Here is a 12,567-nt window from a genome sequence, read left to right as displayed (position 1 = left end):
AAGCTTTTGTCAAAAATTTATTTACATGCAAAGATTTATCAAGTGTAAAATCAATTTCACATGGCAGAGATAAAGAAGATACTGCACGAAAATTGTACACTAAAAAAATGAAAAACAATTGTAAACATAATGTGTCAGTATTTCGCACAGGACTCCTAATAAATCCAAGCTGTCCTTATCTTGGAGCTTCCCCAGACGGCAAAGTTTTAGACAGGTCATCTTATGATCACTTCGGGCTGTTGGAAATTAAGTGCCCATATAAATATAGAAATACTACACCCGCGGAAGCAGCAAGAAATACAGACTTCTGTCTTGAAATAAGGGACGAGGAGCTGCATTTAAAAAGGTCACATAGTTACTTCTACCAAGTGACTGGACAGATGGCAATAGCCGGTGTAAATTGGTGCGACTTTGTTGTTTTCACGAACAAAGGACTATTTGTAGAACGTATATTTTATGACAAAAACGTGTGGGCAAGAATTTTCCCAAAGCTTGCTCAATTTTACGTCAACTCAGCAGTGCCTTATCTTAAAAACGAGCAGACGGACGTTTAAGTGAGTACTTTAGTCATCGTCAGTTGAAGTTTTTGCAATAAGAGGGTCCTGGAAATTTGACAAAAGGCAACAATCAGTCCATATTTGGTTTACAACACCAGCAGATTTAATAGGTAATCTTCTGTCAAATATATGGAAGTTTCTAACTTTTCCTATGGCCCTTTCAACATGTATCCGATGATGAGCTATTACATGTGTATCCTGTACATTTGCAGCAGACAATCGTTTTCTTTTTCCAAGGAACGGAGGAATGTTTAGACAGAGACCTATCTCGTTCATTCGTTTGCAATTGTAAATCCTTTATCTGCCATGATTCCGTCTCCACGTTTTAATTCGCCAGTCTCTATTTTTTGTTTTAACAAATCAAAGAGACCACTGCGTTGACAAATTACTTTGTCTGAAATTCCACCAGTGTATAAATGTGACACAAACATTATTCCTCCACGACTGTCTACTCCAACGAGGCCTTTATATGTGTTTGCCGACTTGTAGTCAGAATACGTTTGTGACTTTCGTACTAACGAAGAAGGCATTTGTATTTTTAACTCAGTGCAATCAATAATTAGCATTACATTTGGATACTGCTTTTTAAAATCATGTGTCATATGTTTTGATATTATATCACGATGAGGAAAAACTTTCATAGAACCTAGTCTTATGTAGATTAAATTTATCCATGTATTGAAAATTCTTGACACCATTGATAACGAAATTTGAAAACGGTTTGCCAAGTCCTTGTTAAATAACCCCAGTCTAAGTTTCATTATAGTCAGTAAGAATTCATCCTCCAAAGAAAGTTTGTAAGTCCTGGATGCTTGAGATGCATCAAAATCTTCTTCATCACTGCATTCACTTTCTGACATTTCATAGTCACTTTCAAAATATTCAGCTCCAGATGTGTATGAACTACTTTTGCGTCGATCCCAGTATGTTATTGAACTTCGATCGGTCCTTCTTTGGCACAATCAGTTCTAAAACGGTATTGAAAACTGCAATAGTTGCAAAGCCTGTATAAAAACGTAACAAATTCAGCTTAGGATTGGAATGTACGATGTTATTCATTGAGAATCTATGAGTACACGGCATGACTATATTAGCCTGTACTTCCTGATGCACTCTCTCCTCGCCTTCTGATGCAGTGTCTGTCTCATCGCTGTCCTCAAACTTTCTCTTTCTCGGTGACTTCCGCTTTGGTGTGTGAATCCATGTGAAAACAGACGGAACTGCATCACACTTTAAACGTTTCTTTGCTGCATCTGGGCAAACATAGTCTACAGATTGGAAATGTTTTGAACAGACTCTGGTGCTGGCTGTTACTCTAAAGTCATCCTTTGTAGCCGATGACCCTGACCTACGTATCCTGTCTTTCCACACCTAAAATTAAAAAGAAAACACTATTTATCAGAAGGCACTCTTAACAATACTTCACTTTTCCTTGTAACAGCAGCTGGGATTTTTTTTTATGAATTCTGTATGTTCTTTAAACAAGCAACATTTCTATCTTAATATTTTGAACACTGAACTATTTTTATAAATAAAAAATATGAAATAGCTTTCTTACCTTAATTTGCCTTTCATCATTTGGAAATTTATGCATTGATATATTTTCATCAAATCCTGAAGATTTACAATTGGGAACACAGCAGTAAAACACCATGATTTCAAGATAATACTAGATAATCTTTGCAATGTATACATGCGGTATGTATATAAATACACTGGCTGGGAAACTCTCTGTTTACCTGTTTCGGGTCACGTGATAAAATTTGTCGATACGGAGTATAGCACGAGAGTCATCTTACACCCCAGGGTGGTGTAAGATGGAGTTTTCCAGCACCGGTAAAAATACCGGAAATCCCCGTCTGGTATGCAAGAATTTAAATTCTATGAAAAAAAAAATTCTATAATTAACTTCATAAAATATATTTAAATGAAATTGCTTTTTAAAGTAACAAACAAAAATAAGTCAATTTTTTAAAAAAAAAATACGGAATATAAATCAGTATAACTTTTAAAATAAGTATAGTTTTTAAAAATCTGTTACTCACGTTGCGGATCCTTCCCTTTGTGTAAAGTATTTATAAACTTGCTCTATCTTATCCCAGTAAATATCAAATTACAGGAAGACTGTGTAAACCGATGCAGGCTTATCTCGCGAATGTGTGACTAATAGACAACATGTGTAGAAGAGAAGATCTATGTGAATTTAGAATAATTTATACATGTGTATAGAATGCATTTTTATCTTGAACAGTTTAAAGTTCGTGAAAAAATCCGTCTCCGAAAATAGACAATCTCATGCGATATTGTAACATAATTAATATAATGTTTGTTGTGAGAATGAACTATTATTAATAAGGGCATGTCCAGGCCTTTATGAAAACCAGTAAGTATCTTTAAACTATACTAGCAAAATTATACCAGTTAGTTTTATAACTAAAAACATTTATCAGACTTTCTATCCAACCTAATTCCAACGTCTTCTAGACGTCTAAGTCTGGCGTCTATTAGACGTCGTGGATATGACGTTGGATTCAGGTCGCCGACGTCGCGACCAAAATCCAACGTCTAACCAACGTCTGTACGACGTCAGGTGTTTACTGGGTATATACTCACAATATGTTTGCAAAAAATTCTATGTAACATACAAACTGTTTTAAGGGAATTAACGCTTGTATCTTTGAGAGATCTGTAACATAGTATTACCGTTACCATATTTTTATATTATCATATTAAAAACTGTCACAGCTTTCATGCTTCTGTAATTCGTTTTTGTAATTAAAAATAGTTAAACTTGGATTTGGATTAACTATACATATTTATTTTACATAAGTTTCAGACATCAGAATTTCTGAGACTGCAAGAATTACCTTATCATTCAAACATTAAACACCAGAAACTTATAAAATTAAGAACACCTCTAAGGTTTTTAACCCTTTCCTGACCATTCCCACTGAGGCGTTGGAGAGTATATTGTCGAAGTCAAAGTGCTAGTCTGTAAATGTGTGATCCGAGAAAATTAAATTATTACCTGCACAAACAATATTAAAAATAGAAATTTAAAATGGACTTCATGTTATCAGTTCACATTAACGTGAACTTGGACACTGGAATCAACAAGCCAGAATTCCAGTATCAGTCAATGGATGACTTCCATATCGGTGTACAAGTCAGAGTTCCAGTATCAGTCAATGGATGACTTCCATATCGGTGTACAAGCCAGAATTCCAGTATCAGTCAATGGATGACTTCCATATCGGTGTACAAGTCAGAATTCCAGTATCAGTCAATGGATGACTTCCATATCGGTGTACAAGCCAGAATTCCAGTATCAGTCAACGGATGACTTCCATATCGGTGTACAAGCCAGAATTCCAGTATCAGTCAACGGATGACTTCCATATCGGTGTACAAGCCAGAATTCCAGTATCAGTCAACGGATGACTTCCATATCGGTGTACAAGCCAGAATTCCAGTATCAGTCAACGGATGACTTCCATATCGGTGTACAAGTCAGAATTCCAGTATCAGTCAACGGATGACTTCCATATCGGTGTACAAGCCAGAATTCCAGTATCAATCATTGGATGACTTCCATATCGGTGTACACGCCAGAATTCCAGTATCAGTCAATGGATGACTTCCATATCGGTGTACACGCCAGAATTCTCAGTCAATGGATGACTTCCGTATCGAAGTACACGCCAGAATACCAGTATCAGTCAATGGATGACTTCCATATCGGTGTACAAGCCAGAATTCCAGTATCAGTCAACGGATGACTTCCATATCGGTGTACAAGCCAGAATTCCAGTATCAGTCAACGGATGACTTCCATATCGGTGTACAAGCCAGAATTCTAGTATCAGTCAACGGATGACTTCCATATCGGTGTACAAGTCAGAATTCCAGTATCAGTCAACGGATGACTTCCATATCGGTGTACAAGCCAGAATTCCAGTATCAATCATTGGATGACTTCCATATCGATGTACACGCCAGAATTCCAGTATCAGTCAATGGATGACTTCCATATCGGTGTACACGCCAGAATTCTCAGTCAATGGATGACTTCCGTATCGAAGTACACGCCAGAATACCAGTATCAGTCAATGGATGACTTCCATATCGGTGTACAAGCCAGAATTCCAGTATCAGTCAATGGATGACTTCCATATCGGTGTACAAGCCAGAATTCCAGTATCAGTCAATGGGCGACTTCCATATCGGTGTACAAGCCAGAATTCCAGTATCAGTCAATGGATGACTTCCATATCGGTGTACAAGCCAGAATTCCAGTATCAGTCAATGGGCGACTTCCATATCGGTGTACAAGCCAGAATTCCAGTATCAGTCAATGGATGACTTCCATATCGGTGTACACTGCCTAGAGAGTTCCCTAACCTAAAAAGGAACAATGAATCCAAACAACAGTGATCCTCGGTCATCCATCCTTTAAGTGCTTGATTCTTATATCAATTATTAACCCTTATCCTGCTAAATTTCTATCCATCTTTCAATTTGAATAGTACCATTAACTGTTAGATGGGGTGCTTACTAAAAGGTTACCAATTGAAAAGCAAACGGTGCAGATCTTGATCAGACTGCACAGAAGGCATAATCAATCGTGTTCAGCATGATAAAAGTTTAAGAACAACCACACTGTGCTTGCTAGTCGATGCACTATAGAAGTCGTATTTAAGCCATGTATATAAATCCAAATTTTTCATCTTTTAGAAACAATCATATTATTCTTACTTTTCACAAGGCAAATACTATAATATTTGAATAAGGCAGTCTGAAAGACAGCTAAATTTCCCGCCACTGTTATGGATATTGAAAGGGTAAACCCTTGACCTTGAGCTGTGACATTGACCTCTAACTGACATGACTGACTCATGCGTTCTGCACATGATCATGATGGTGATAATTTCCCCCAAGTTTAATGAAAATCTCTCAGGGGGTTTAGGAGATACAGAGTTGACACAAAATGGAAAGCTCAAACCTTTGTGACCTTGACCCTGAGCTGGCATGGCTGACACAACAGTTCTGCACATTGTCTTGATGAGCCGATCATTTGACCCAGGTTTCTTATGAATCCTTCAAGGAGTTTAGGAGATACAGAGCAGACACACCATGGCTCAAACATTTGACCTCTAGTTGTGACCTTGACCTTGCGGCAACATGGCCGACTTGTAAGTCCTGTACATCGTCTTGATGAGCTGATCATTTGACAAAAGTTTCATGAAAATCCTTCAAGGGGTTAAGGAGATACAGAGGGGGCACAAAATGGAAGGCTCAAACTTTGTGACCTTGACCATCAGTCGGCATGGCTGACTCATAAGTTCTGTACATCGCCTTGATGAGGTGATCATTTGAAGTTTCATAAAAATCCTTAAAGGGGTTTAAGAGATCTAGAGCGGACACGAAAGTGTTATCGACAGACGGAAGGAGGGACAAAAGGACAAACGGATGGAGACCATTCTTATAAACCCCCCACCACCACCACCACCACCACCACTCGTGGCGGGGACTTAAAAAGGAATTAACATAAAGTTGTTCCAGTCCAAAGGTCTTTAAGATCAACTGCTAAGTAAACCAAAGCAACATAACATCATTGAGATATCCAGGACTCTGCGGAAAACACAATTTGCATAAAATTGCACGAGTGGTTTTCAGGCAACACAGAAAACAGTACCGAACAGAAAGCTTTATTGGAACATTCAACTATGGCTAATTCAACTCAACGTTCCTCCATCTGTAAATCTGTAATTTGAAACAAGAGGACCATGGTTGTTCTGAATCGCTCACCTGTCTCCACATTACCCAGTTTTGAACTGAGTATGACGTCTTTTTATTATTATTTGACAAAGTGACCTAGTTTTTGAGCTCATGTGACCCAGTTTTGAGCTTGATCTAGACATCATCAAGATAAAAATTCAGGAAGATCCATTGAAAAATATGGCCTCCATAGAGGACAAAAGGTTTTTTATTATTTGAACTAATGACCTTGCTTTTGAAGGCACATGACCCAGTTTCGAACTTAAACTAGAAATCATCAAGGTGAACATTCTCACCAATTTTCATGAAGATCTCATGAAAAGTATGGCCTTTAGGGAGGTCACAAGGATTTTCTATTTTTAGACCTACTGACCCAGTTTTGTACCGCATGTAATCTAGTTTCAAACCTGACCTAGATATCATCAAGGTGAACATTCTGACCAACTTTCATATAGATCCATTCAAAAATATGGCATCTAGGGATGTCACAAGGTATTTCTATTTTTAGACCTACTGACCCAGTTTTTTTGACCGCACCTTACCCAGTTTCAAATTGAACTAGATATCATCAAGGTGAACAATCTGACCAATTTTCATGAAGATCTCATGAAAAGTATTGCCTCTAGAGAGGTCACAAGGTTTTTCTATTATTTGACCTAATGACATAGTTTTGGACCGCACTTGACCCAGTTTCGAACCTGACCTAGATATCATCAAGATGAACATACTGACCAACCTGCATACATATACCATGAAAAATATGGCCTCTAGACAGGTCACAAGGTTTTTCTATTTTTAGACCTACTGACCTAGTTTTGACCGCACGTGACCCAGTTTCAAACCTGACCTAGATATCATCAAGGTGAACATTCTCATCAATTTTCATGAAGATCCATTGAAAAATATGGCCTCTAGAGAGGTCACAAGGATTTTCTATTTTTAGACCTACTGACCTAGTTTTTGACCACACGTAACCCAGTTTCAAACTTGACCTAGATATCATCAAGATGAACAATCTGACCAATTTTCATGAAGATCCATTGAAAAATATGGCCTCTAGAGAGGTCACAAGGATTTTCTATTTTTAGACCTACTGACCTAGTTTTGGACTGCATGTGACCCAATTTCAAACTGGACGTAGATATCATAAAGATGAACATTCTCACCAACTTTCACAAGATCCCACGAAAAATGTGACCTCTAGAGTGGTCACAAATAAAAGTTTACGCACGCACGGACGACGGAGGCTGCGCGATCACAAAAGCTCACCTTGTCATTATGTGACAGGTGAGCTAAAAATAAGAGAGAACAAACAAAAATTAATCCAAGTTGGAACATATCAATTATAGTAAAGGCCCATTTAAAAAATAACCTTTGTTTGTTTGTTTTTTTGGGTTTAACGCCATTTTTCAACAGTATTTCTGTTATGTAACGGCGGGCAGTTAACCTAACTGGTGTTCCTGGATTCTGTACCAGTACAAACCTGTTCTCCGCAAGTAAATGCCAACTTACCCACATGAATCAGAGGTGGAGGACTAATGATTTCAGACACAATGTCGTTTATCAAATGGTCACGGAGAACATTCGCCCCGCCCGAGGATCAAACTCACGACCCTGCGATCTGTAGACCAACACTACCTACAAAGCTAAGCGGGCGGTCTTAAAGATAATGACTGAACTTGAATATTGTAAATGGTGAATTTTATGTTATACAAGTGTATTAATTCTCACAACAGCGAAAATGTCTGTCATGCATTTGTATATATATTCTCTTCGTTGGCAAAAAGGCTTTTTGTATACATTTTTGTATTTTCAACATTTTTTTTTATCATAATGACCGTTCCTTTAGCAAAGCCCTGGTCTTTCAAGAACATTCAAGCAAAATACAAATATACAACAATGTCAAGGATACGTGCAATTATTCAAACAAAGAAAATCTTTAGAATTAACTTAATCAATTGTAAAATGAAAATTCGTACTACATGTATAACTAAACAGTACTATATCAATCTTTTTATACTTTAATTTTATTATTCTTTCAGACTTTTATCTTCCTTGTTGTATTTGTGTAGTACCAGTTGGTTCAGTTTTTTCAGGCTAACTGCCGAAAAATGTAAGTATTATGTGATATAGTTTGTTTATGCAGTGGTCTAGTGTTGTCTTTCAGCACCATTTACACTGTATCAGTGATAGACAGTTAATTTATCAAGCTTGGTTTATCTGTACTATCTATTACCATTATCTCTACCAGGAAGATTCATTGTCTGAGCTTGGCTCAAACCCACAACCTCAAGAGGTAGGAGGCTACAGTGGATTCAAGCATAGTGTGTTATTTACCATTTTTCAATGGAAGAGGTCATGTTTTGTGGCAAAAGATACTTAAATTTGCATTAATCTAAAAAAAAAAAAGTTGTTTATCCAAATATATGCAAATTCAGATATAAATTTGCCTTTAAATATACTTTATTCTTATACATCCAAAGGGACATGTTATGATGCCGGTATCCGTCTGTCTGTCTGTCAGCAATTTCATGTCCACTCTGTAAATCTGGAAGGACTTTTATAACATAATCTATGAAGGAGATGATAATGTGTACACTTATAAGTTGCCAGAAACGTTAACAGTTATAGTTTTACTTTAATAAGTTTTTTTCCATTTATGGTCCATAATATTTATGATATAATATTAAATGGTAAATTCTATCTCTTGCAGATTTTTCTGTTAATTAATGGATATAAAATCTTGAAAATGTACTAACAGACTCGAACAAGCAAATTTCAAAACACCTTGTATTTTTAGGGACTATTTTATGTTAACTGTTCTTAATAAATTAAAATATATATGTGTAAATAATGACATTCATATTTTAAATTAAAAGTCTTTCACTGCTAAATTTGTATAATAGACTTGTTGCAATGAGTCATTACAATTGATAGATTATAGTCATTTTTTTTCACAATTACCGTATATTTTCTGACTAAATATTAAACTGTGCAGATCAAGATCAGACTTAACGGGTATGTCGTCTGGTCTTTAATTTCATTGGTCACAATATGCTTCTAATAAAATATAATGATTACTTTAAAACAGTTTTCTTAATTTTCTTCTCTTTTTTTTCAGTTGATTAGAATTTCAACATCCCCAGAGAGTGGCTTTTGTCTGCAAATGCGAGGACTGATACTGACTGAGAAAAACATGTTTGTGGAAGTGTTTAATTCATGTCTTGGATTTATTAATATCATTAGTGCCTAACAAAGAGATAGACTCATATCATTCAGATGTACAGAAAAAAACAACAGTGTGTCATTACTGTTGCTGTAGAAAATAATGTGAACTGTAGATTTTTTTTTCAGTAGAACTCTGTTATTGGTGTTACATATTCTTTTTTATTTTAATTTCTGGAAAACAGAAAACATTATTAAATGGTTATTTCCTACATATTTACATTGCTTATCAATATTTTTCACTGGAAATCATGCAAGTTTAAGTTACAGATAGAATATAATGAATATTCAAGAGCTTAGCTACTTCTTCTAATTTAAGGTTTTATTTGAAGTGGGGGTAAGAACAGGGAAAAATGTTTTTCTAAGTTGTAAATATATATTTTTGGAATAAAAAGGGTGTTATATACATTGTTTCACTCAAATATATTGACTGAAGAGCAAAAAAAACATATAACAATACCATAATCTTTGGGACCACTAGGGGAACATTTCTTTCATAGAAATAGCAAAACGTGTAAAATCGAGGTCTACACGTACATTGCACAAATGTGATAACTTCTTTGTTTACCATTGGAATTTGTTTGGATTTGATTTTTTGTGTTTCTAAATGACCCAGCTATAATCCTGTTGTATTTTCATATTGATATATTGTAATTTTGAAAATTTCATTCCTATACCTAAATTAAGGAACCCGATTCTGCTAATTTCACAGCTATGAGCAATGCTGACTATTTCTCTTATTTGTCTTTTCTATTTATAACGAACACTGCTAAAAAAGCAAGGGAAAACCTGAATTATTGCATTGATCATACCTAAAAACAAAAGAATGTGAAATTATTGTCGTTCTGCATTAATGTTTGTAAATTTCATGGTTGGCTCAATCGAAGGTAACAAGCAGTGTAATGATTTTATCTTGCTGACTACCCTTTACATCCTCCCTATAACTGACATTTATAATTCTTATATTAATGTAGCTACTTACAGGTCAGACTGGAATCCTGCAATCTTCTCTGGTCATCATGTTTTGATTGTAGTTGATAACACCAGCCATAAAATGAAAAATGAACTGTATTTTGACTGAATCACAAAACACAGAAGCTCATTTATACAGGTTATGAACTGGTTTGGAGAAACTCTTACGTTCCATCCTTTCGAAAAATCATCAGATTACACGGTCATAAATGTCTCAGAACTTTGGCTTTCGTCCCGTTTCCTGCTAATTCCTTTACCTTGCAGGTAGATTAAATGATCCTACAATAAACTGCTTCTTACAAATATGTTAATTCCTTTCCTTTTTGATGATTTAACTCAAACAAGTTTTCAACCTGGTGGTCAGACACTGCTATTAATTTTTCCATGGGCTTACATTGTAAGAAATGACTCCGTATGACCCCCTCAAAACTTTTGTTGACACATGAGGTGCCACTTACTCTGTCAAATAGCCTTCCAGACACCAAAAAATAACATTTTTACATGGGCATGCCCTATCCATTTTTTTCTATTTCCATTCAAAGACAACCACCCTGAACTGTGCATGGAATTTAATGGCGAATTCCAACAAGTACTAAATTCACTAAATTGCTAATTTCAGAGTTAAATATATAGCCAGGCAGCTATAAAATACTTCAAAATGCACGGAAAACATAACATTTCCAGATTTTAAGAATATTTATATGATTCAAAGCAACACATTTTTAACCAATCAGCTGAAGTCTCGTTGAATGCTACGAATGCTTCAACCAATCCGAAGCCGGCAAATAATAACAACATTTGACCTGGTAATCCATCACGGCTGTGCCTTACAGAGTTATGGTTCTTCTGTTTACTTACGGCTAACTTCACAAACCTAAATTTGATAGAAAAATGAGAACTGCAAGAAAACACTAATTTTTTTATCTCGGAATCGATATCTATAGCTGGAGCTTGTAATCTAACTTGATTCAATTACGCTAGCGATACGGCAGCCATTTTGTTTTTAATCAAATAGGGTTATTATAACAGTAGATTGATCTGGGATGCAGTATTTGGCTAGAGTGGATTTTGCCAGATCGGATCTCATGAGGCACGCAAGCGCCGAGTGTGATGGGACCTTGCAAAATCTAATACAAAGTCCCAGATCTAGCTACTGTTATAATGACCCTTTTATTATATACCTTTACCATTTTGATTCTTGTTTTGTTCTTGAACGAAATATTCAATGTTTATCCATATTAAATGGAACTTAGTGAAGTTTTTATGTGCACTATTTATAGAAATGTGTCGCGTCATGCATATTTATGAAAGTAGTCCGGCATACAATACGGAAGGTACAATACGGAATTTAAAAGGTACGATACGGAATATTTGTCTATTCATATTTGATTATGAAATACAAGCCGATTTCTTACACAATTTATATATGTATATAATAAAAATTCATATCTGAAATGTACTAGCAGGATAATGGAATATATCCTGTCTCCACTTGACGTCTATTGACCAACAGAAATGCAAGAATCTTGTAGGAGGCGAGATAAATACAGTTATCATTCTTGTTATTTAAATGCATAAACAGTCATGTCTATTCTCATTTCAATCAATGCATACAAATTGTACGTTTCAAACGACAGAGTAAATGACAAACTATAGCATTCAAACATGTTTAAGATTTAGCTGTCATTTTTGTACATTAAACAACAGGTCAGATCTAGTAATTAAGGCACTTACATTACATCAGCAATCATGTAACAATGCTTACAGCTATTGAAAGGCTTCTAATTAATGGTCAAAATGTATCAAAAATATTATACATCATTATAATAGTTTTTATTTGACTGGAAGGGAACTGAACAAAAGAGGTTCTACAAAATAAGCTACAGAATCCTTTATTAAGACCCTTGAAATATGAACAATTGACCTCTTACCTAGACATAAGCAGATTTATCTGGGAAACAAGTAAATAGTCCATTCTTCCTTACTGACCTAGTTTTTGAACCCACATGACCCAGATTCCTACTTGACCTAGAGA

The 12,567-nt window shown here is 35.7% G+C and overlaps 1 protein-coding gene across 1 annotated transcript; it reads right to left on the bottom strand.

Moving 5' to 3' along the window:
- Positions 1-1,460: 1,460 nt before the first annotated feature.
- On the bottom strand, positions 1,461-2,252 carry LOC123547012 (52 kDa repressor of the inhibitor of the protein kinase-like). The gene is made up of 2 exons (XM_053527475.1): positions 2,116-2,252; positions 1,461-1,928 (listed from the first exon to the last, which is right to left on the bottom strand). The coding sequence occupies exons 1-2, from the start codon at positions 2,209-2,211 to the stop codon at positions 1,461-1,463; spliced, it is 564 nt and encodes a 187-aa protein (XP_053383450.1). The 5' UTR covers positions 2,212-2,252.
- Between the last annotated feature and the right edge of the window lie 10,315 nt (positions 2,253-12,567).

This window comes from Mercenaria mercenaria, chromosome 16 (genome assembly GCF_021730395.1).
Source record: "Mercenaria mercenaria strain notata chromosome 16, MADL_Memer_1, whole genome shotgun sequence".
NCBI lineage: Eukaryota > Metazoa > Mollusca > Bivalvia > Venerida > Veneridae > Mercenaria > Mercenaria mercenaria.
This window is presented reverse-complemented; position numbering and strand designations above follow the sequence as displayed.

What these genes read in the sequence shown, in the direction of transcription:
- LOC123547012 (XM_053527475.1), bottom strand. Translation starts at nt 2,211, where the DNA reads ATGGTGTTTTACTGCTGTGTTCCCAATTGTAAATCTTCAGGATTTGAT. An exon ending in ATGATGAAAGGCAAATTAAG is followed by an intron (nt 1,929 to 2,115) that starts GTAAGAAAGCTA and finishes TTTTAATTTTAG; the next exon opens with GTGTGGAAAGACAGGATACG.